The sequence below is a fragment of the Chiloscyllium plagiosum genome, unplaced genomic scaffold (assembly GCF_037043375.1).
Source record: "Chiloscyllium plagiosum isolate Xiang-an unplaced genomic scaffold, Cpla_swu_hap1 HiC_scaffold_7, whole genome shotgun sequence".
NCBI lineage: Eukaryota > Metazoa > Chordata > Chondrichthyes > Orectolobiformes > Hemiscylliidae > Chiloscyllium > Chiloscyllium plagiosum.
Genome location: NW_028270145.1, coordinates 111,198,273 through 111,222,884, shown reverse-complemented (window position 1 = coordinate 111,222,884; position 24,612 = coordinate 111,198,273). Strand labels below are relative to the sequence as shown.

Below are 24,612 nucleotides of genomic sequence, written 5' to 3'. Positions count from 1 at the left end.
AACACTATCTCCAAAATGCTGTTGAGACTTACGGTCAGTGAAACTAATTGATTTTTGTTGTTAGGGCTGTGGTGGGTACTTGCACCAAGATGTATAAATAGAATTAAGATGCGGAGTGGCCATAATTTGATTGAAAGGCAGGAGAAGCCAATGGGGCTGGTTGGCCTCTTCCTGCTTCCATGTCAACAGAAAGTCATACACAGCTGTTTAATATAGATGACATTTTATTTGTTACTGCTGCATACATCTCATGTATTCCATCACTTCAATCCTGATAACTAAGGAATGGTCAATGCTTGCTTTTTCTTGATTTTAAGCTAGTTGGTACCAACTTGTTGTGCAACCAATGAACTGAATTATGCATTATTAAAGGAAAGGGAAGAATCTGCAAAGATTTGAAATAAAAAGTGAACAGTACAGAGAAGTTAAGGGGCAGGATCCTCTGACAGATATGCTAATCTTTCTTTCCAGCCAGCAATGGGCCTGCAGTCTACTTTTGTGTCTCTATGTTGTTTCTCGATTTTGTGCCCATTTGCCTGCCAAGAATGCTTGAGATCAGAGTTTTCAACTTGAATCACATCAGCTCATTGAACCCTAATATTATCAGTGCTAGGACTACTTTTGAGCATTTAATACTCCTCACCTTCTTCTGCCTCTCCTTCACCCTCAATGCTGTCAGTTCCAACTTCTTCATAATCTTTCTCCAAGGCAGCCATGTCTTCACGGGCCTCCGAGAACTCCCCTTCCTCCATCCCCTCACCCACGTACCAATGCACAAAGGCGCGCTTGGCGTACATCAGATCAAACTTGTGGTCCAGTCGAGCCCAGGCTTCAGCGATGGCCGTGGTGTTGCTCAGCATACACACAGCTCGCTGCACTTTGGCCAAGTCCCCACCAGGCACCACTGTAGGGGGCTGGTAGTTAATGCCAACCTTGAAGCCAGTTGGGCACCAGTCCACAAACTGGATGGTGCGTTTGGTCTTAATGGTGGCAATAGCAGCATTGACATCTTTTGGCACCACATCACCACGGTAGAGCAGGCAGCAAGCCATGTACTTGCCGTGGCGAGGGTCACACTTGACCATCTGGTTTGCTGGCTCAAAGCAGGCATTGGTGATCTCAGCCACAGAGAGCTGCTCATGGTAAGCTTTCTCAGCCGAGATGACTGGGGCGTAGGTAGCCAGCGGGAAATGGATACGTGGATAGGGAACTAAATTGGTCTGAAACTCTGTCAGGTCAACATTCAAAGCCCCATCAAAGCGAAGGGAGGCTGTGATGGAGGACACAATCTGACCAATCAGTCGGTTCAAATTGGTGTAGGTTGGGCGTTCAATATCCAGGTTTCTGCGGCAGATATCATAGATAGCTTCATTGTCCACCATGAAGGCGCAGTCTGAGTGTTCGAGAGTGGTGTGTGTCGTCAGGATAGAGTTGTAAGGTTCCACCACAGCTGTGGAAATCTGAGGAGCTGGGTAGATGGAAAACTCCAGTTTGGATTTCTTGCCATAGTCAACAGAGAGACGTTCCATCAGCAGGGATGTGAACCCAGAGCCAGTGCCTCCACCGAAGCTGTGGAAAATGAGGAAACCCTGGAGACCCGTGCATTGGTCAGCCTGTGGAATAGAGCATTGGTGTTTAATCAGCAATAATGCAGCAGAACAAAGCAGGAAGCTGCTCCTCAGGGGAATTCACCAACAGGTGCACTGGAGGGCCACTTGCCACATTCAAAGTTTAAAGTCCATCAGTTATAAAATTAGACTAAAGGAATTATTTGACTTGGGGTGATCTGATTGGGTTTTGTCACAGATTATGTATGGAGGTCATTGACTTAAATTTGCAAAATACCTAGAGGCAAATTGAGGAGAATGTTTTTCACTCGCCATTATTGGGAATTGGAATATCTCACCTGAAAAAGTACTGGAAGCTCATTTTATAAAATTCAAGGATAAGCATTGATGATTAAGAGCAAAAAGTGAAGTTGTAGAAACTGAGCTCATTTGCTGTTTGAGCTTAAGAGCCTCCCTCTGTGTTTCTAAGTGTCTCGGGTGTGAAAGAATTAGGGAAGCACAATTTGTAGTCGTATCTGAACAGATTAAGGTTAGCTGTTAGAGATAGGGAGAGTGTTTCTTTACTCAGAGGGTAGTGTATCTATCAATAAGGAGCCATGTTGATAGGTGAACACCAATCGCTGAACTTATTCAAGTAACAGTTGGACGTGATCCAGATTGGAGTGAAGATCATTTCATACAAGAGGTTGATATCGAGGAATACTAAACTATGTCAGAGTAATCTTCTGGCCTTGTTTGGTGAACTGAAGGAAGGGATTTTGAGAGTAATTCCATAGATTTTTTTTGTCCCAAATGAGCCGAGGATTTTAGCGAGAGTTTTGTATTTCCCAGGAGAGATTTGGGGGCTGTTTAGAAAGTGAATATATTGTGATGCAACAAGGTACCATAATTGTATAGGACTGAATGAACCAGAGGATCTTTTCCTGTTCTCAGGGATTATATGCAAGTTCTCAGGATACCTGGCATCATTCACTGCTTCCCTGAATGAATGCATGAGGTCACTTTCTCTGAGTACCATTTGAAGCTGTGCAATCAGCTACCATGTCACCAACTCCAAATCCCTCTGCCCCTCCTTTAAAATGTTCCTATTATAGAGTGAGGGTTTGGGTCACCTGCCCTAATATCCCCTTGTGTGACCTGGTATTGTTTTGCCTGATAATTGCCACAATGATTAAAGCACTATAGACTAAATTGATGGGGCGTAAGACCAATAAGTCGCCTGGACCTGATGGGATGCATCATAAGATATTACAAGAAGTAGCTACAATGATAACGGATGAATTGGTACAGTTACCAAGGGAAATGTTGGTCCCTTGGGAGATGAAACGAGTGAGTTAATAGTGGGGAACATTGGCAGAGGTGCTAAATCAATATTTTGCCTCAGTTTTCACGGTGGATGATAATAGTAACATTCCTATTGGAATGGACAAGTCAGAGGTGAAAGAAAGGGTAGAACTTCAAACAAACAACATCAATAGAGAAATGGTACTCAGCAAACTATTTGGACTGAGGGCAGACTAGTCCCCTGGGCCTGATGGCCTACATCCTAGGGTATTAAAGGAAGTGACGGCAGAGATAATGGATTCATTGGTTACAATATTCCAAAATTCCCTGGACATAGGAAAGGTTCCAGTGGATTGGAAAAATGCTGATGTAACTCCCTTATTCAAGAAGGGAGGGAGCCAATATGTGTGAAATTACAGAGCAGTTAGTTAAACATCTGTTATTTGGAAAGTATTCGAATCAGTTATCAAGGAAGCAATAGCAGGACATTTGGAAAGTCAAAATGCTATCTGAGTCAGCAGGGTTTTGTGAAGGATAAATCACTTTTGACTAATTTGCTAGAGTTCTTCAAAGCTGTAACAAGCAAAGTGGATAATGGGGATGCTGTAGATGTAAATTATCTGGACTTCTGGAAGGCGTTTGACAATGTGCCGCACAAAAGGTTAATTCACAAGGTTGGATCATATGGGATTAGGGGTAACTTATTAGCCGGGATAGATGACTGGCTGATGGACAGGGGACAGAGAGTTGGAATAAATGTTTTTTTTCTGGAAGACAAGATGTAACTAGTGGGGTGCCACAGGGTTCGATCCTTGGACCCAGCTATTTATAATCTACATTAATGACTTAGATACAGGGATAGAAGGCTCTTGAGCCAAATTTGCGGACGGTACAAAAATAGGCAGGTCAGTAAATTGCAATGAGGAAATAAGAACCTTACAAATGGATATAGATAGGTTAGGAGAGTGGGCCAAAACGTGGCAGATGGAGTTTAACGTGGATAAGTGCGAGGTCATGCATTTGGGTCGATAAAGTGGGAAGGTGACCTATTATCTTAATGGGGAGAGACTTCAGGTGCTGTGGTGCAGAGAGATCTATTCATGAGTCACAGAAAGCTAGCATGCAGGTACAGCAGATAATAAAGAAAGCGACTGGAATGTTGGCTTTTATAGCTAAAGGAATAGAATATAAAGGTAAGGAAGTATTGTTGCAACTTTACAAGGCATTGGTAAGACTGATCTATATTGTGCATAGTTTTGGTTCCCTTATTTAAGGAAAGATGTAGTGGCATTGGAGATAGTTCAGAGGAAGTTCACTAGATTGATCCCAGAGATAAAGGGGTTTGTCATATGAAGAGTTTAGTTCTATACTCTCTGGAATTTAGAGGAATGATGGGAGATCAAATTGAGGTATTCAAGATGATAAAATGTGTGGATAAAATAGACGTGGAGTGGATGCTTCCTCTTGTGGGACATTCTAGGGTGAGAGGTCATAGTCTTAGGATAAGGAATAACAAATTTAAAACAAAGTTGAGGAGAAGCTACTTCACCCAAAGGGTTGTGAATCTGTGGAATTCTCTACCCCAAAGTCCGGTGGATGCTGGGCCATGAGTAAATGTAAGGAGGAGTTAGACAGATTTTTAATTGGTAATGGGTTGAAGGGTTGTGAGGAGAAGGCGGGAAAATGGGGGTGCCGAGCATATCAGCCATTTTGAAATGATGGAGCAGACTCCATGGGTCGATTGGCCTAATTCTGCTCCTATATCTTATGAACTTCCATGAATCTGGAAAAGTACTGGAGAATTGGAAAACTGTCAATGTAATACTCTTATTCAAAAAAGAAGGAAATAACACACAGGCAGCTCTCGGTCAATTAGCTTAACACTGGGCATTGGGGATAAAGCTTAAAGTCTGTGAGAAAGAATTTAAAGCAGAGCATTTAGGAACACATAATCTGATCAAGCAAAGTCAGAATGAAGGGAAAATCATGCCTGAAATTTATTAGATATTTTTGAAGAGATAACAAGCTGGATGGATAATCAGGAAGCAGTAGATGTAATATGATTTGGATTTCTAGATGGCATTTTGATGAGGTGCCTCACAAAGATACCATCTCGTGGTGTTGGGCGTCGTATTTTATCATAGGTAGAACATTGGCTAATTAATAGAAGTCAGAGTTGGAAAAAGCGGGGTAACCTGTAACTGGTGAACTGTCACAGGGAGGAGTGCTGGGGCAACATTAATTAATATATATGAGGAAAGTGAATGTACTATCGCCAAGTTTATGGAGAAAACAAAAATAGACAGGAATGCGAGTGGTGAGAATGAATTTATAGGATGTGGGATTTGGACAGGTTAAGCAAGTGGGAATATAAAGTGGGGAAATATGAAGTTGTACATTTTGGCAGGAGGACTAGAGAAGCTGAATATTATTTAAATGGAAAAAGACAGCAAAAAACTACAGAATTAGCATAATTCATGCATAAATCACAAAAAAACATATAAGTTCAGCAGGTAATAGGGGATTTTGACTCTGCTTTCTCTCCACAGATGCTGGCAGCCTTACTGAGTTTCTCCAGCTGGTTCTGTTTTTATTTCACTAAGTTGAAACTGGGTATGGAAGAATTGTTTTACGAGGAGAGATTGAGTAGGTTGTGCCTCTACTCATTGGACTTTAGGAAAGAAAGAAGTGACCTAATTGATACTTACATGATTTTTAGGGGGTATGAAAGAGTAGACGTGCAGAGGTTTTTTTCTGTTGTGGGAGAGTCTGAGATCAAAGGGCATAATCTGCATAGTAAGGGATGACCCAGCTGAGACTGAAATAAGGGAGTAGTGAATCTGTGGAATTCTTTACTACAGAGGGCTGGAGATATAGTCAGCCCTTTTTAATCAGTACAGAGGAAACTGATTATTTGAAGTGTATTTTGTTCAGTTAATTGAATGCCAGATAATCGATGTTGGATAACATAGTTAGCCACATATCGATCTTGTTTGGATAATCTGAAGTTCAGTTAATCGAATGCTGGATAATCGAGGTTCCTCTATATAGGAATCAAGGTTTATGCAGAAAAGGTAGCAAAGTGAATTAAAGGTTAATCAGATTAGTTATGAGCTCATTGAATTTTGGAGCAGACATGATGGGCTGAATGGTCTATTCCTCCTGTGTCTTATGGTCTATACAAGTGCCAATTATTTTAGAACACATAGAGCCTCTAAGCCCATGTGATTCCATTACATCAGCAGCACAAGTGCACAACAGCATCAATTTGTGCTCCTACTAAAGATGCTCTTGCCAGTAAACCAAAAATAAGGCACCAAATATACCTCTTTTTGAATCTTTAGTGACATGGAATTGAAACAACAAATCCACAGAAGCTGCAGAGCTCGGACCCGGTGGTTCTACCTGATTCACAAGGCACGATTCGGACAGTTCATCACAGCCTCATTCCTGATGAAGGGCTTATGCCCGAAACGTTGATTCTCCTGCTCCTCGGATGCTGACTGACTGGCTGTGCTTTTCCAGCACCACACTCTCAAGTCAGACAGTTCATAGAGGTAAAAACAATGACTGCAGATGCTGGAAACCAGATTCTGGATCAATGGTGCTGGAAGAGCACAGCAATTCAGGCAGCATCGAGGAGCTTCAGCAAAATCGACGTTTCGGGCAAAAGCCCTTCATCAGGAATAAAGGCAGAGAGCCTGAAGCGTGGAGAGATAAGCTAGGGGAGGATGGGGGTGGGGAGAGAGTAGCATAGAGTACAATGGGTGAGTGGGGGAGGGGATGAAGGTGATAGGTCAGGGAGGAGAGGGTGGAGTGGATAGGTGGAAAAGGAGCTAGGCAGGTCGGACAAGTCCGGACAAGTCAAGGGGACTGGAAGTTTGAAACTAGGATGAGGTGGGGGAAGGGGAAATGAGGAAGCTGTTGAAGTCCACATTGATGCCCTGGGGTTGAAGTGTTCCGAGGCGGAAGATGAGGCGTTCTTCCTCCAAGCGTCTGGTGGTGAGGGAGCGGCGGTGAAGGAGGCCCAGGACCTCCATATCCTCGGCAGAGTGGGAGGGGGAGTTGAAATGTTGGGCCACGGAGATGTTCCCTAAAGCGCTCTGCTAGCAGCTCCGAGACACCCGCACCAATCAACCAAACCGCCCCGTGGCCCAACATTTCAACTCTGATATGCTGCCTTTCAAATGAGCTGTTTAACTGAGGGCTATGTGTCCCCTCTTTAATGCACATCAAAGATCCCAAAGTCACTACCTGGAGGCAGATTTGGTGTGCTAAAACACCAGTGGATGATTTGCCTTCAGTTTTCCTGCTGTTATTAGTAACTGCATTTTACAAATCCTGTATTTCCCTACATTATAATGCCTACAGCACAATAAGTACTTCAATAGATGTAAAATGCTTTTGAAAGGCACTCTCAAAATGCAAGTTCTTTCTGATAGCTCTTGGTGCAATACTTACCAACTTGCGAAGTCTGTCCAAAACCAGATCGATCAGCTCCTTGCCAATGGTGTAGTGCCCACGAGCGTAGTTGTTGGCAGCATCTTCCTTCCCGGTGATGAGTTGCTCAGGGTGGAACAGCTGACGATAAGTACCAGTACGGACCTCATCTATAATGCAGAATCATTTCAAAATATGTTCACTTATACACAAGCATGCAGCTCAGCGTGTGGGCCTCCTTGTTTTTAAATGAGAAATTAAAGGGCTAGGCGTGTAGTAGAGGAAATAAAAACAGAGAATACTGGAAACACTCAGATTTGACATCACAGCAGAGAGAAAGACTGAGGGAACAGATCTGTGATTTTCAAAGACCTAACAAATTGGAACACAATTTCCAGCATTTTCTGGTTTTATTTATGATTTTCAACATCCACAGTATTTTGTTTATCACAGAATTGTTACAGCACAGGAGGCCAATTCATCCAATAACCCTGTACATTATTATTTTTTAAAAAGCCGTTTGATTCCCTTTTTATTGTCTCGATTGAAATTACCTCCCCCATACTCTCAAGCAGTGCAGGGCAGATCCTAAATACTTGCTGCTTGAAAATTTTTTTCTCATGTTAATTTTGCTATTTTTAATTACTTTAAATTTGTGCACTCTTGTTTTTGATCCTTTCATGATTGGGAACATATTCTCTCTAAGTATTCTATTTTGAATACTTCATTAAGATCACCTCTGAACCTTCTCTCCTCAAAGGTAAAAATTCTCAGCTTCTCCAATTAATCCTCAGAAAAAAAAAATTCCTTTTTCCTGGATCCGTTCTTATAAACATCTGCACTTTCTCCAATGCCCTTACATGCTTCCTAAATTGTGTGGCCCAGAAATGGATACAATACTCCAGCTGAGGCCAAACTGGTGTTATATAAATAAAAGCAACATAACGTCCTTGCCTTTGTATTTAAAGACTGCGCAAATAAAGCCCAGGATATTTATTGCATGTCCTGGCGGTACGGTGGCTCAGTGGTTAGCACTGCTGCCTCACAGAGCCAAAGACCCGGTTCAGTTCCAGCCTCGGGCGACTGTATGGTGTTGAGTTTGCACATTCTCCCTGTGTCTGGGTTTCCTCCGGGTGCTCTTATTTTCTCACACAATCCAAAGATGTGCAGGTTAGGTGAATTGGCCAAGCTAAATTGCCTGCAGTGTTCAGGGATGTGTAGGTTAGGTGCATTAGTCAGGGTAAATGTACATTAATAGGGTAGGGAAATGGGTTTGGGTGGGATATTCTTCAGAGGGTTGCTGTGCACCTGTTGGGCCGAAGGGCCTGTTTCCACACTCTAGGAATTCTATGATTCTACCACATTTGTTGACATATGCACCCAGGTTCCTTTGCACCTGCATCCCTTTAACATTATATTCTATATTTTATGTCACCAGTTCATGTTCTTTCTGCCAAAACATCTCTGCATTGAACTTCATCTGCCATCTGTTGGCCTATTTTACCAACTTATCTATGTCATTGTGAAGGTCCTACACTACCTTCCTCATGATGCTTCCACATTTTGTATCTGCAAATTTTGACAGTATGTTTTACACACTTAAGGACAGATCATGAGATGTATATCAGGAAAAGCAAAGGCCCTAACACTGATCCTTGGGGAACCAGCTGTAAAAATGTTCATTAACCATTACGTTCCATTTCCAGTCACTAAGCCAATTTTGTTTCTGAAGAAGAATCATATTTAACTCAATGTTAACTGTTTTCTATCTCCCCAGAAGCTACCAGATTTTCTGAGTTTCTCCAACACTTGATATTTTAATTTCAGAACTCTAGCATCTGCAGTACTTTGCTTTTATTTGTATCTATGTTGCTATGGTCCATTTTATTCTGAGTTCTAACTTTGATCACAAGTCTATTTTGTGACTTGTATTTATTTATTCACTCATGGGATATGGGTATCGCTGGCTGGCCCAGCATTTATTTCCCATTCTGAGTTGCCGTTAAGAAGATGGTGGTGAGCTACCTTCTTGGACCTCTGCAGTCCAGATGCTGGGGGTAGACATACAATTCCTTTAGGGAGAGAATTCCAGGCAATTCTGCATTATTTCAAAATGCCTTTTGAAATTCTATGTGCGCTAAATGTGGGCGGCACGGTGGCACAGTGGTTAGCACTGCTGCCTCACAGCGCCAGAGACCCGGGTTCAATTCCCGCCTCAGGCAACTGACTGTGTGGAGTTTGCACGTTCTCCCCGTGTCTGCGTGGGTTTCCTCCGGGTGCTCCGGTTTCCTCCCACAGTCCAAAGATGTGCAGGTCAGGTGAATTGGCCATGCTAAATTGCCCGTAGTGTTAGGTAAGGGGTAAATGTAGGGGCATGGGTGGGTTGCGCTTCGGCGGGGCGATGTGGACTTGTTGGGCCGAAGGGCCTGTTTCCACACTGTAAGTAATCTAAATCTAAATCAAGAGCATGGCCTTCAACACCCACCCTGATTGGAAGACTCCAGTGAGTTAGTTAAACATGGTTGTCTTGAGAAATCAATGCTGGTTCTGTTTCGAATAACCTGCATTTGACCACAGTCCCTCAATCACCAAAGTGAAACTGACTCATCTGTAGTTGCTGGCTTATCCTTATATCCTTTTTTGACCAAGGGGATAATATTTGCAATTCTCCAGTCCTCTGATATGACCTGAGTCTAAGAAACTCAGGAAAAGTTCTTGCCAGTGTCTCTGTAATTTCCTTTCACTTCCCTCAGTGTCCCAGGATGCATCTCACCCAGCACATTGCTAGTACAGACAGCCTATCCAATAGACTCATAGAGATGTACAGCTTGGAAACAGAACCCTTCAGTCCAACTTGTCTATGCCGACCAGATATCCTGAATTAATCTAGTCCCATTTGCCAGCTCTTGGCCCATATCTCTCTAAACCTTTACTATTCATAAACCCATTCTGATGCCTTTTAAATGTTGTAATTGTAACAGCCTCTATGACTTCCTCTGGCAGCTCATTCCATGCATACACCTCCCTCTGCAAGAAAACATTGCCCCTTATGTCTCTTTTAAATCTTTCCCCTCTCACCCTAAACCTTTGCTGTCTAGTTCTGGACTCTCTCACCCCAGGGAAAAGACTTTGTTTATTTATCCTATCCATGTCCCTCATTATTTTATAAATCTCTATAAGATCACCCCTCGGCCTCCAGCGCTCCAGGGAAAACAGCCCCAGCCTAGTCAGCCTCTCCCTGTAGCTCAAACCTTCCAACCCTGACAATATCCTTGTAAATCTTTTCCCTCCTCCTTAGCAGTTTTAACCCTTTTTAGTGACTGAATTTCCTTTTTATTCATCCTGGCCTGGGTAGAATATTCTCCTTTGGTAAAGACAGATGCAAGGTATTTATTTAATACTTCAGTCATTCTGTCTTTTTCATGTACAAAGCCCCTTTTGGTCCTTCATTGGCCACACTCCTCTTTTTCCCATCCTTTCCTGTTTATGTGGCTGGAGAAAATCTTTAGAATTCCCCTTAATACTAACTGCCAACCCTTTTCATATGCCCTCTTTCTTTCTCTAATTTGCTTTTTCATTATTCCTCTGAGAATTCTATACCCACCCTGGTTCTTAATTGTATTTTGTGCTGAGCTCTGCCATAAGCACTCACTTTTTTCGCTTTATCATAATTCCCACATCTTGCCACCAAGGGAACTCTTAGATTTGTTTGTCCTACCTTTCCCTTTCAAAGGAATATAACTTGACTGTGCCTGAACCGTCTTTTATATAAACATAGAAAATAGGAGCAGGAGTAGGCCATTCGGCCCTTCAATATGATCATGGCTGATCATCCAATTCAACACTGTGTTCCCACCTTCTCCTTAAAGCCTTCAATCCCTTGAACCCTAAGAACTACTCCTTCTTGAAATTATCCAATGTTTTAGTTTGGACTGATTTCTGTGACACAATTACACAGGATCACTATACTTTAAGAGTTTTTACCTGATGTCAGTCCTAATAGACTGTATCCTTAGTCTGTAACTCCCTGTTTCTAGACTCCCCAGTCATCACTAACATCCCTCTTGCATTTATCTTGTCTAATCCTCTTGGAATTTTATAGGTTTATATGAGATCCCTCCTTCTCCCCTCCACCTCCCAAGCAATTCCTTCTAAATTCCAATCAAAATAGTTCAAAGTGATATAGTCTCTCTTCATGCATCAGCCCTGCCATCCCAGGGATTGGGTCTGGTAAACCTTTGTTGCACTCCCTCCATCGCCAGAACATCCTTCCTCAGATAAGGACCCCAAAACTGCACAGAGTACTCCAGCTGTCGTCTAACCAAGGCCCTATATAATTGCAGCAAGGCATTCCTGCACCTGTACTTGAATTCTGTCATGATGAAAGCCCATCTGTTTTCTCTCAACCTGCTTTTTTAAATCGTGGGGTTCCAGTCCAGTCTATAGATGCTGTTCCAGAATCTTGAAAGATGACCACCAATATATCCATGATTTCTAGAGCACTTCTTTCAGTACTCTGGGATGTAGATTATCATGCCCTGGGGATCTATCAGCCTTTAATGCCATCAACATTCCTGCTAATACTGGTTTCCTTCAGCTCCCACCCCTCAACAAGCTTTTGCGTTCACAAGATTTTTATGGTATTATTTGTGTCTTCCTTTGTAAAGGCAGAACCTTTTCTTTGAAGTTAGTCCATCATTCAGGTCCTGTTTCTCCTTCCAACCTATTCAACCCAAATCCATTCTTCCCCTGTTGAAGTTAGCTTTTGCCCAGTTAATTATTCTTACTCTGCATTGTGTGCTATTCTTTTCCTTAGTGGCCTAAACCTTACAATACACAGTGATCACTGTCCCCTAAATGTTCTCCCACTGACATTTGGCCCACCACATTCCCAGGATTCAGGTCCAGCAGTGCTGTCTTTCTTACCCCTCACTGCCTTTCACATTACCACTATCACAGTCTACATATTAATGTTCAAAATTCCTGATTATAACTACTTTATAGCTTTTGCATTTCTCTTGGAATTTCCTTGCAACTTTGTTTCATAGAATCATAGGATCCCTACAGTGATGGAAGAGGCCTTTCAGCCCAAAGAGTCCGCCTCAACCCTTCAAAGAGCATCCCACCTAGACCTGGCCCCCAACCCAACCCTTTCAACCTGGTATTTCCCTTGGCTAATCCATCCAGCTTCCATATCCCTGGACACCTCAGGGCAATTTAGCATAGCCAATTCACCTAACCTGCACATCTTTGGACTGTGGGAGGAAACCGGAGCACCCGGAGGAAACCCATGCAGACACGGGGAGAAACGGGTAACCTCCACATCCCCCCCCCCCCCGCCTCCGCAACATTAGACAGATGCCCAAGTGTGGAATCAAATCCGGGTCTCTGATGCTGTGAGGCAGAAGTGTTCTCTTCATCGTTCCCACCGGTTGATGGCCTATGGATGACATCAAGCAAGATAATTGCTCCTTTTTAGTCCTTAGCTGTAGCCCAATTGATACTGTCCTTGACCCAACTGGGAGACCCTCTTCCTCCAGAACTTCATGTTCACTATAACAATGCCACCACCCCTCACCTCCCTCCTCCCAACACCCGCTTGTTGGCCTTTCCCCTCTCTCCTGAGCACCTTGTATTCATGGGATATAAGTGCTACTGTTTAGGCCAATATTTATTGCACATCTCTAATTGCCGTTGAGAAAGTGGTATTGAGCTGCCATACTGAATTGTTGCAGACCCTGTGGTGGTGCTGGTGTCAGACAAAGTCAGAAGTCACCAAGACATTGGATTATAGTCCAACACGTTTATTTGAAATCACACAAGCTCTCTCTCTGAGAGCTTTTGTGATTCAAATAAACCTGTTGGACTATAACCTGATTCTGGATTAGAGGTGCTGGAAAAGCACAGCAGTTCAGGCAGCATCCGAGGAGCAGGAAAATCGACGTTTCGGGCAAAAGCCCTTCATCAGGAATACAGGCAGAGTGCCAGAAGGGTGGAGAGATAAATGAGAGGAGGGTGGGGGTGGGGAGAAAGTAGCATAGAGCTGGTGTCATGTGACTTCTGACTTCACCCACATTACTGTTAGGTCACTCTGTACCTTTGGACCTTTCTGGTCTTTGCTTTTGGTCAAGGACACTATCAAAGTAGGGTAGGAATTGAATTTAAATCAACCATGATCTGGACATGGATATTAACTTTCCCTCGTTGAAATAATGTAATTAATTGAAATAATGTCACGGAATGTGGTACACTGCACTGTTAGTCAGCAGGACAGTTATGTCTGGTACTCAGAGGACAGGCAAACCAAACCAGAAGTCAGTCTTGAATTGCTGGACGTGATGACTTTCGAAGTAATTGATCTGATATCATGGGCTTAAGGCAGTGTTTAATCATAAATTGTGTTATCCTCACCACTCAGTTGAAGTGTTTAAGATAATAAAGTCTAAGATTAGACAGAAGCAGAAAGCTAGCACACAGGGGCACCAGGTAATCAGGAAGACTAATGGAATGTTGGCCCCTATTTCAAGGGGATTGGAGTGTAGAGTAGGGAAGTCTTACTGCAAACTGTGTACAAGGTGCTGGGGAGACCACATCAGGAGCACTGTGAGCGGTTTTGATCCCCTATTTAAGGAAAAGATATTTCATTGGAGGCAGCTCAGAGAAGGTTTTCTAGCATGATCCTGGGTATGGAGGGATTGTCTCATGAGCAAACACTAAACAGGTTGGGACTCTACTCCTTGGGGTTCAGAAGGATGACAGGTGATGTCATTGAAACGTATTGGATTCTTAAGGGGTTTGACCAGGTAAATGCTGAGAAGATAATTCCCCTCATGGGAGACATTAGGACCAGAAGACATAATATCAGAATTAAAGGGATGCCAATTTAAGACTGCGATGAGGAGGAGTTTCTTCTCTCAGAGGGTTGTGACCCTTTGGAGCTCATTGCTTTACAGAGCTGTGGGGGCAAAAATCTTCTGTATATTTCAGGTTGAGATAGATTCTTCTTCTGCAGAGGAATCAAGGGTTATGTAGAAAAGGCAGGAAAGTGGATGTGAGGAATATTGGATCAACCATGAAAGTCAAGGGGCTGAATGGCCTATTCCTGCTATTATTTCTTCTGTCTTCTCAATAGGATAGGCAGCAACAATTTCCTCTGGTCGGGGAAAGTTTAGGAAAGGGAGCACAATCTTAAAATTTGGAGCTAGGCTGTTCAGAAATGATGCAAGTAGTCTTTCAACAAGAATAAAAATCTGGATCAGCTCCCAAAAAGCTGTCAAGGCTAGGGAGCAATCAAAACAGACCTGAGTTTAATAGGTCATTGTTGGATGGGTGGATCAAGGGTTTGGAAAACACGGTGTTTAAATAGATTTAAGGTACATATTACAGAAGATCTAATTGAATAGTGGAATAGGCATGGAGGTGGAGGGGAGATGAACTGCCTCCTTCTGTTCCAATGTTTAATAACAAAATAAAAACATAAATGACAATAAAAGTCGGTGTGAGAGAAAGATTCTAACACTTTTTTGGGAGCTATAATATCATATTACATAGACATACCAATAACGGTTGGTTCCAGGTCAACAAAGACAGCACGTGGGACGTGTTTTCCTGCACCAGTCTCACTGAAGAAGGTGTTGAAGGAGTCATCTCCCCCTCCAATGGTCTTGTCACTGGGCATCTGCCCATCAGGCTGGATACCATGTTCCAAACAGTACAGCTCCCAGCAGGCGTTGCCTATCTGGACACCAGCCTGGCCCACATGGATGGAGATACATTCACGCTGTAGGAGAAAAATAAGCAATTATTATTACAAAGAGGTAGATTCTTCAAAATTGCTTCATCTCACTCTGTCAATATAAGTTTCTACTCAACTCAACCCTTTTGCTATCTGTATTTCTCTCAGACATAAGATGTGAATAATAGAGGAGGGGTGTGTGTGTTTGTGTGTGTATGTAGTCCTCTCAGAGGGGTATGGGTTCAAATCCCACCACGGCAGCTGGAGTTGAAATTCAATGAATACATTTGGAACTGAAAGGTACTCTCAGTATTCTTGTCCATTAAACTATAGTTGATTTTCACAAAAACACATCTAGTTCACTCACATCCTTAAAGAAAAGGAAATCTGCCATTCTGACTGAGACTGACCTACATGTGACTCCTGACCCACACCAATGTGGTTGACTTTTAACTGCCCTCTGAAACAATCTAGCAAGCTACTCAGTTTGAGGACTGTAGGTATGGACAGCAAATATTGATGTGAGCATCCCATGAAAGAATTAAAAATGCAGATTTCTGTCACATGATAATCACTCCATTATCGGCAAGTTTAAAAGTAGTGAAACAAAAGCAAACTTCTACTCACTCACTGGAAATCACAAATAAAACATTGTGGGAAAAAATTCATCAACATCAGTAAGGAGAGAAACTGAGTTACTAAGCAAATTACTGAGTTAAAAAGCAAATTACTGCGGATGATGGAATCTGAAACCAAAAAAGAGAACATGCTGTAAAATCTCAGCAAGTCTGGCAGCATCTGTAAGGAGAGAAAGGAGCTGACGTTTCGAGTCTACCTGACCCTTTGTCAATGCTGAGAATGGGGAAAACAGATAGAGCACATGAGGAAGTGAGAGTACAGATTGAGAGAAAACAGAGTGGGAGAGAGACCTTGGGATGGGAATTTGAAAGAGAAACAGTGTGAGAGAGAGCTTGCTAGAGGGAGAACGAGAGACTGATGGGGTAGAAGTTGAAAGGGGGACAGAATGTGAGGAAGGAGAATGAGAAGGTGAGATTGAAGTGAGAACGAGAGAGCTGAAAGAGGGCAGAGGAGATGTGAGAAAAGGAAGTAACCAAGGAGCGGGGGTGGGAGAGAATATGGTAGAGACAAGAGTGTGATGGAAGTAAGAGATGATGGAGGAGGTGGGAGAAAGAGAGAGAGGAATTGGGGAGAGAGAGAGAGAGGGAATGTGAAAAGGATGGGATAGAAAGTCAGAGGATTGGAGGGGGCCCTCTTGTGGCACTGTGGTAGTGTCCCTCCCACTGAAACAGCAGGCTAGGGTTCAAGTCCCACTTGCTCCAGAGGTGTGTAATGATATCCCTGAGCTGGTTGCTTAGAAAATAGGTTTGAGAGCAGAATCAGAGAGAAGTGTGAGAAAGAAGGGAGAGAGGAAGGAATGCGAAGATATAGAACAGGTGGAGAGATTTACAGATAATTTGGAGAAGAGAGAGAGCGAGAGAGAGCAGCGAGTGATGCAGGCAATTTCAGAAGAACAGCTGGAAATGTAGAGAGGGATTTGCTAGATTTTCTCTGAGGAGAGAATGGGAGTTACTCCGAGAGAGAGAGAGAGAGAGAGAGAGAGATGCCATGGCGAAAGTGGAGAGAAAGAAAGGGAGGTGAGAGCAGCTCGATTCCTATAATCGGGTGTAGGTTAGGCCCCTATTTATGGAGTAAAAGGAACAATGCATCACCCATCCCACATCCAGTTAATATTTTTTAAAAACTATTTCCTTGTGTGGGGCACAAATTGAATTCTGATGAAAATCACAAGCCAACATTCTGAATGAAATAATGAAAACTCAACCGATGGAACTTTTTGCTGGCACACAAGATCTGAAGCTCAAACTTCTCAGGAAATCCGAGGAGTGTAAATTGCAGTCTGTATTTTCTGACCCTCCCTTTTTCTTAATCCTACCTTTCAACTCTCATTCATTGAGCAGCAACTATTTTTTATACTACTAACTTTGTTCCCATGCCAGGGTATCAGCTCCAAATGCTTCCCCTTCTCTGTTTCCATCTTGTTTTTTCACTCAGTCATGGGATGCATTAATTGCCCTTCCCTCACTCTCCAGGAGAAGGTAGGGGAAGCTGCATTCTTGAACTGTTGCAGTCCATTTGATATAGGTGTCGACACAATGCTTTTGGGTGGATGGGTGGGGGTTCCAGGATTTTGACCTAGTTCTCCTGGCATCCTCTTCATCACCCACTCTCCTCTCTCTCTCCCCATGCGAAATCCTATATCTCCCCCTTTTTCTATCTCTCCATCTTCCTTTCTATCTTACTTCTTTTTCACTTGACCATTCCAATTTGTCTCCTTCTTTGTCTCACCCCTTTCTCCCCTACTCCTGCACCATAAGACTTTTAAAAACAAGAAAAGGCTATTCAGCCCCTTGCCTTGCTCCCCCCTTCAGTAGGATCATGGTTGATCCAACATTCCTCATGTCCACTTTCCTGCCCTTTCCCTGTAACCCTTGATTCCCCAACTGATCAAGAATTTATCGATCTCAGCCTTAAATATACTCAAGGACTTTGCCCCTCAGACCTGTAGCAAGGAGTTACAAAGGCCATACAGGTTATTGGTTAGGCCACTTTTGGAATATTGCGTGCAATTCTGGTCTCCCTCTTATTGGAAGAATGTTGTGAAACTTGAAAGGGTTCAGAAAAGATTTACAAGGATGTTGCCAGGGTTGGAGGGTTTGAGCTATAGGGAAAGGCTAAGAAGGCTGGGGCTGTTTTCCCGGAGCGTCAGAGATTGAGGGGTGACCTTATAGAGGTTTACAAAATCATGAGGGGCATGGATAGGGTGAATAGACAAGGTATTTTCCTGTTGGTGGGGGAGTCCAGAACTAGAGGGCATAGGTTTAGGGTGAGAGGGGAAAGATTTAAAATGGGGCAAAGGTATTGGGTGTATGGAGTGAGCTGCCAGAGGAAGTGGTGGAGGCTGGTACAATTACAACATTTAAAAAGGCATCTGGATGGGTACATGAATAGGAAGAATTTGGAGGGGTATGGGCCAGGTGCTGGCAAATGGGACTAGATTGGGTTGGGATATCTGGTCGGCATGGATGAGTTGGACCGAAGGGTCTGTTTCCGTGCTGTACATCTCTATGACTCAAAACCCTCTGAGAGAAGAAATTTGTCTTAATTTCAGACTCAAATTGGTACCCCTTTATTCTGAGACTACACCTCTAGTCCCAGTCTGTCCCATGAGGGGAAATACCAACTCAACATTTACTCTGTCAAATCCTGAAGAATCCAATATGTTTCAAGGAGATCACCCTCTCATTCTTCTAAACTCCAGTGAGTGGAGTCCCAACTTGTTTTGCCTTTGTTCATAAGACAATCCCTCCCTCGTACTAAGCACTCATCCTAGTGAACCTTCTCTGAACTGCCTGTAATGTATCTTTCCTTAAATAAGCTGCTGACAGTGCTCCCGATGTGGTCTCCCTAGAACCTTGTACAGTTGCAGTTAGGCTTTCTTACTCTTTGATTCTAGATTAGAGTGGTGCTGGAAAAGCACAGCAGTTCAGGCAGCATCCAAGGAGCAGGAAAATTGATGTTTCGGGCAAAAGCCCTTCGAAACGTCAATTTTCCTGCTCCTTGGATGCTGTCTGAACTGCTGTGCTTTTCCAGCACCACTCTAATCTAGAATCTGGTTTCCAGCATCTGCAGTCATTGTTTTTACCAAATTTTTCTTACTCTTTGACTCAAACCCCCATGAAATAAGGCCAACATTCCATTAGCCTCCTCTGACTTCCAGTCCCCTTCTTCTCCTTCCAATTTAAAGCACACTTCTGGAATCTGAAACATTCCAGGATTCTGTGAGCATTGTTGCTAAAAAAAACTTCTGGTTTGTTACAGAGAGATCCAGACTGACCATTTACTTGAAGTGGACTGCGGGCAAAAAGCAGGCAAATGATACTTAGATGGTCCTCTCAAAGATATTTAGAGTCATAGAGTCAAAGAGATGTACAGCACGGAAACAGACCGTTCCATCCAACTTCTCCATGCCAACCAGATATCCCAACCTAATTTAGTCCCACCCGACAGCACCCAGCCCATATCCCTCCAAACCCTTCCTATTCATCTACCCATCCAGATGCCTTTTAAATGCTGTAATTGTACCAGCCTCTGACTTCTAGAAAAGGAGTTAACCTAATAGAGATGTTTAAAATTATAAATCTGTTTGATAAACTATATGAAGAGAGAATGTCTCTATTTATGGGAAAAACCAAAACCAGGGCTAAGATTCAAGAGTGAATTCTGCTGATTTCCTTCATTCTTGCTTTTCGGTGACCCATTAAGTAAATGTTATTTGGTCTACGTTAAATAAATTAGAAATTCAGGATAAAGCCCTTTATCTCCAGGATGGTGAGAAAGTGGATATCATCACCTCAGAGAAGGATTGAGGCAAGTAGTGTAGATATAGGGCAGACCATTTAGGATGGAGATAAGGAAACATTTCTTCACTCAAAGGGCAGTGAACCTGTGTAATTCTCTTCCACAGAAAGTCTTGGAAGGCAAGTCACTGAATATATTCAAGAAAGATTATTTTCTTAGCTATTAAAAGCGTCAGGGCAAATATAGGGAGAAAGTGGGAATATGACTTGAAGACAGAGGGTCTGCTGTAATCAAACTAAATGGCAGAGCGGACTTGAAGGGCTGAATGGCCTACTCCGGATCCTAGTTTAGAGATTCATTTTAGGGAAGCTTGATGAGAGAGAAGGAATAGAAAGATATGGTGTTAGAATGAGATGAGACATGTGAGAAGAGAGGATTATTATCTGGTAAATTGCAGTTGGGTCAGATGATCTGGTTGCGCACTGTAAATTCTGTATGACTCTATAAAATCAATGAAAAAAAGTCACTTATTGAAGCTCTAGTTATCCTGCTGTCTCAGCTTCTACATTGCTTTCATCCAATCACTTTCACCTCTATAACATGCCTGGTTGCACAGTAACACTGCAACACTTTCAGGGTAGTCAGAAGCCTCCAGCCTTGCAGCCCACTCCCATTGTATAATAAGGAACCTGTCTAGTTCCCTTCAGAATCCTCTTGATAGCTTCTTATTCCAGCATTCATGCTCATAGTAGTCTGATCTGCACAATCTATTTACAGCAGAGAACCCCAACTGTATACGTACATTCCAACTGCCAGCTGCAATCGGTCAGGAAATGAAACTGGGATAAAGGAACCCTGGTTTACAAAGTTTCCCAGGGACAGTCTCCCCCAGACAGAGACTCCCGAGACAGCAAGACCTATGATAAACAAGACTCCTCAACCAGAGAATCCTTAGGCAAAGAACGCCCGACAAGGGATCCAAAGGCTCTCGGGGGATAGGCAGGAAAGTGGAATTGAGGTCACAATTCGTGAGTTAAGATTAGTGTGGTGCTGGAAGAGCACAGCAGGTCAGGCAGCATCCGAGGAGCAGGAAAATCGACGTTTCGGGCAAAAGCCCTTCATCAGGAATTCATCATCTTACTAAATGGCAGAAAAGACTACTACTGCACCTATCTTATATGCTTTAGCCACAACACAGACTAATCTCTTACATAGAAAAGATTCTCGTGATGGTGAAAATCAGCAGAAAGTATCGGTTCTGCAGGACTGTAGAATCCTCCGATCACTCCAGCCTTCCACAATGGCCAGCCAATTGCCAGACTTCCCTGCCAGGATGGCAGTGACATAAAGGTAGACAGCACGTCCGCGCTGATCAGCATTTGAAAATGGTTCCTAAACTGAACAAGTCCTATTTGCCTGTATTTGGCCCATATCCCTCTATACATTTCCTAACCATGTACTTGTGCAAATGTCTTTTTAAATGTTGTAATTGTACCCGCGTCTAGCACTCCCTCCAGCAGTTTGTTCCATATAGACACTACCCTCTGTGTAGCAAAATTGTCCCTCAGATCCCTTTTAAACCTTTCTGCATCACCTTAAACCTACACCCTATAATTCTGGACTCCACCACCCTGGAGAAAAGAATTCACCACCCAATTCTGACGTTTTGGCTATTCATCTTATTTATGCCTCTCAAGATTTTCTAAACTTCGATAAGGTCAATATGTTGGCAATGCACAATCTTGAGAGATTATGTTGTGGTGTCGGGTCCATTACACGAGCTCTGTACCATTAACCACACACATCACCCCAAGTTCATGCCTCACTATCATAGGGGCAATGATATCAACAATCTTGGTACTGCACACGGTTGAAAATTCCTATCCAAATCCCTCTACTACCTTATTCAACAGCAGTGCCTACCCCACTACCCACGACCTTAAATCTGGGAAACTCTTCTAACTCTCTATTTCACCCAATTCTGACGTTTTGTCGACTTCCTCACTTCCTTCACTTTGACTTCACAGATTTTAAGCTCTGAAATTTGCTCCCTGAGCCCATCCACCTGTCTCTCTCTCTCCCTCTCTCTCGCTTGATTTTTTTCCTCCTTTCAAAATGCTTCTTAAAATCCTATCTCTTTGACCAAGTTTTAGTTTACTTGTCCTAACCTCTCATATCAAATTCTTGTCTGAGTCATGCTCCCATGAAGAACCTAACAACTTTCTTTACTAAACTATAGGCTCTGTATAAATGCAACTTGTACATTTTTAAATGCACAAATAAAACCAGCAAGCTCACCATGATTATAGCTCTCCTCTTGTACAACCTTCAGGAATCGACGAAGAAGATTTTCAGCAGACTGAAAGCTGCCTCCTTGCCTGGATTTATAGCCGAACAGAGACAAAGAGTTTTTATAAAAAAAACCCGTTGGTGGGGAGGGGGGAAGGCAGAGGGAGTTTGTTGGTAGCAACCAGCAGAGAGATCCGATTGTTTATGCAATCCGCTTTCTCCAGGAGATGAGTGCTCAAATTACTCGACTCGGTCACCAACGCAACAGAGACAAGCTACCAAGGGAGCGACGTCCTGGTGACAAGAGGTTAAACACAGTACTCGCAAACACACTGAAACTAGCCAAACAGGGTGCTTGCATTTTTCACTCTCAGACCCCAAGCAATCAGCTCCAGCAAGTATATCTGCAGATTGCATTTCGTGCCTCGATCATATTATCAAAAGTGTTTCCTTTATTAACCTTGTCTGTGTATGACTGGGGAATGGGGTGGAGGAATGCTGGGTAGTGGTAGAATGTAAGAGAGAAAAGAGGAAAAACTTGCATCAAATAGTGCCGCCTGCTCAGCCAAGCATGTATTGCGATTCGGATCAGGAAAGTAGCAACTAATTAGGGGGAGGGAGCGAGGTTAAGAAAGAACTAGAAATTATCATACAATAAGTTGCATGACCTCATTCTCAACACAGTTTACTGCCAAGGTCGTGTTTTTGAAGGATAGCCCCACCAGTTTACTCTCGATTAGTAAAGTGAGGCGGGGGGGGGGTGTTGGGTGTCATCAAGCAACAACACTTGCTCAACTATAACACAACACCAGATTATAGTCCAACAGATTTAATTGGAAGCACTAGCTTTCTGAGCGCTGCCCCTTCATCAGGTGATTGTGGCGGACACAATTGTAAGGCACAGAATTTATAGCAAAAATTTACAGTGTGATGTAACTGAAATTATACATTGAAAAATACCTTGATTGTCTGTTGAGTCTTTCATCTGTTTGAATACCATGGTACTTTCACTTCTTTTATGTGTAAATCACAAAAAGTGAAACTTTCATGGTATTTGAACAGATGAAAGACTCAACAGACAATCAAGGTATTTTTCAATGTATAATTTCAGTTACATCACACTGTAAATTTTTGATATAAATTCTGTGCCTTACAATTGTGTCCTCCACAACCACCTGATGAAGGGGCAGCGCTCCGAAAGCTAGTGTGCTTCCAATTAAACCTGGTGTTGTGTGATTTTTAACTTTGTACACCCCAGTCCAACACCGGCATCTCCAAACCATCAACTATAACCTGTTCATTGACGCTCAGTTCCACCATGCCACTGAGCTCCAGGCCTCATTGTTGATGCAAACGAGGACAGAAGTACAGAATTCAAGAGGGGAAATGAGGGTGAAAGCCCCCTGACATTGAGACAGACCTTGACGGAATGTGGCAATTTGGAACACTATCAAAACTGGAGTTAATGGCGAACAGGGGTAAAACTCTGCACTGCCTGTAGTTATATCTAACACAAAGGTTATGGTTTTTGGATGATAGTCATCTCAGCTCCACAACATCGCAGGAGGAGGTCTCCAGGGTAGTGTCCTAGATCCAATCACCTTCAGTTACTTGATCAATGACCTTCCTTCTATCACAAGGTCAGAAGTGGGGATATTTGCCAATGATTGCGCAATGTTCAGTATCATTTGAGGCTCCTCAGGTATTGAAGTAGCCCATGTCCAAATGCAACAAAATCTTGACATTATTCAGGTTTGGCCTAATAAGTGGTAAATAACATTCACCACACAAGTGACAGGCAATGACCATTTCCTGATGAAGGGCTTATGCCTGAAACATCAATTCTCCTGCTCCTTGGATGCTGCCTGACCGGAAGTGCTTTTCCAGCACCACACTCTCGACTCTGAGCTCCAGCATCTGCAGTCCTCACTTTGTCCCAGGCCTTTTCCAATATAAGAAAATGTGACCAACTCCCCTTGACTTTCAATGGCATTACCATCACTGAATTCCCCTCTATCAATATCCTGGGAGTTACCATTGACCAGAAACTCAACTGGACTAGCCACATAAACACTAAGCCTCTGACCTGCTCTTGTAGGCAAGGAATATGCAGCGAGTAACTCCTGATTCTTCAAAGCCTCTCTGCCATCTACAAGGCACAAGTCAAGAGTGTGATGGAATACTTCCCAGTTACCTGGATGAGTTCAGCTCCAATAAAATCCACTCCCTTCACCACTGAAGCACAGTGGCTAAAGTCTGTTTAAAAGTAAAACATGTTAACACCAAATTATTACTTTGAACTTTTCAAAGTATCCTGTTATAATGCCTTAATAGTCCTTTGAGCAACTTCCCTGTGTTACTATCAACATCCTGGGTTGTCATAGAGTTAGAGAGTCATATAGATGTTATAGCATGGAAACGGACCCTTTGATCCAACCTGTCCATGCTGACCAGATATCCCAACCCAATCTAGTCCCACCTGCCAGCACCCGGCCCATATCCCTCCAAACCCTTCCTATTCATGATTAGATTTCTTATAGTGTGGAAACAGGCCCTTTGGCCCAACAAGTCCACACTAACCCTCCAAAGAGCAACCCACCCAGACCCATTCCCCTACATTTACCCCTTCACCTAACACAATGCTAAATTGCCTGTCATGTTAGGTGCAGGGGTAAATGTAGGGGAATGGGTCTGGGTGGGTTGCTCTTTGGAGGGTTAGTGTGGACTTGTTGGGCCAAAGGGCCTGTTTCCGCACTGTAAGTAATCTAATCAAACAACGGGCAATTTAGCTTGGCCAATTCACCTAACCTGCACATTTTTGGACTGTGGGAGGAAACCGGAGCACCTGGAGGAAACCCACGCAGACATGGGGAGAATGTGCAAACTCCACACAGACAGTTGCCCGAGGCGGGAATT

At 43.1% G+C, this 24,612-nt stretch overlaps 2 protein-coding genes across 2 annotated transcripts in view; one reads left to right on the top strand and one right to left on the bottom strand.

Annotated features, from left to right (window-relative positions):
- The window catches only part of LOC122551809 (tubulin alpha-4A chain-like), a 116,360-nt gene that overhangs the window by 5,598 nt on the left and 86,150 nt on the right, over positions 1 to 24,612 (top strand). The window lies entirely within an intron of this gene.
- Positions 207 to 22,019, bottom strand: LOC122551812 (tubulin alpha-1D chain). Its single transcript, XM_043694292.2, has 4 exons — positions 21,706 to 22,019; positions 14,850 to 15,072; positions 7,314 to 7,462; positions 207 to 1,613 (listed from the first exon to the last, which is right to left on the bottom strand). The coding sequence occupies exons 1-4, from the start codon at positions 21,706 to 21,708 to the stop codon at positions 630 to 632; spliced, it is 1,359 nt and encodes a 452-aa protein (XP_043550227.1). The 5' UTR covers positions 21,709 to 22,019; the 3' UTR covers positions 207 to 629.

Coding starts and splice junctions, on each gene's coding strand:
- LOC122551812 (XM_043694292.2), bottom strand. Junction 7,463..14,849: donor CCTGGAACCAACCGTTATTG/GTATGTCTATGT, acceptor TCTGCATTATAG/ATGAGGTCCGTACTGGTACT. Junction 1,614..7,313: donor TGGACAGACTTCGCAAGTTG/GTAAGTATTGCA, acceptor TCTATTCCACAG/GCTGACCAATGCACGGGTCT.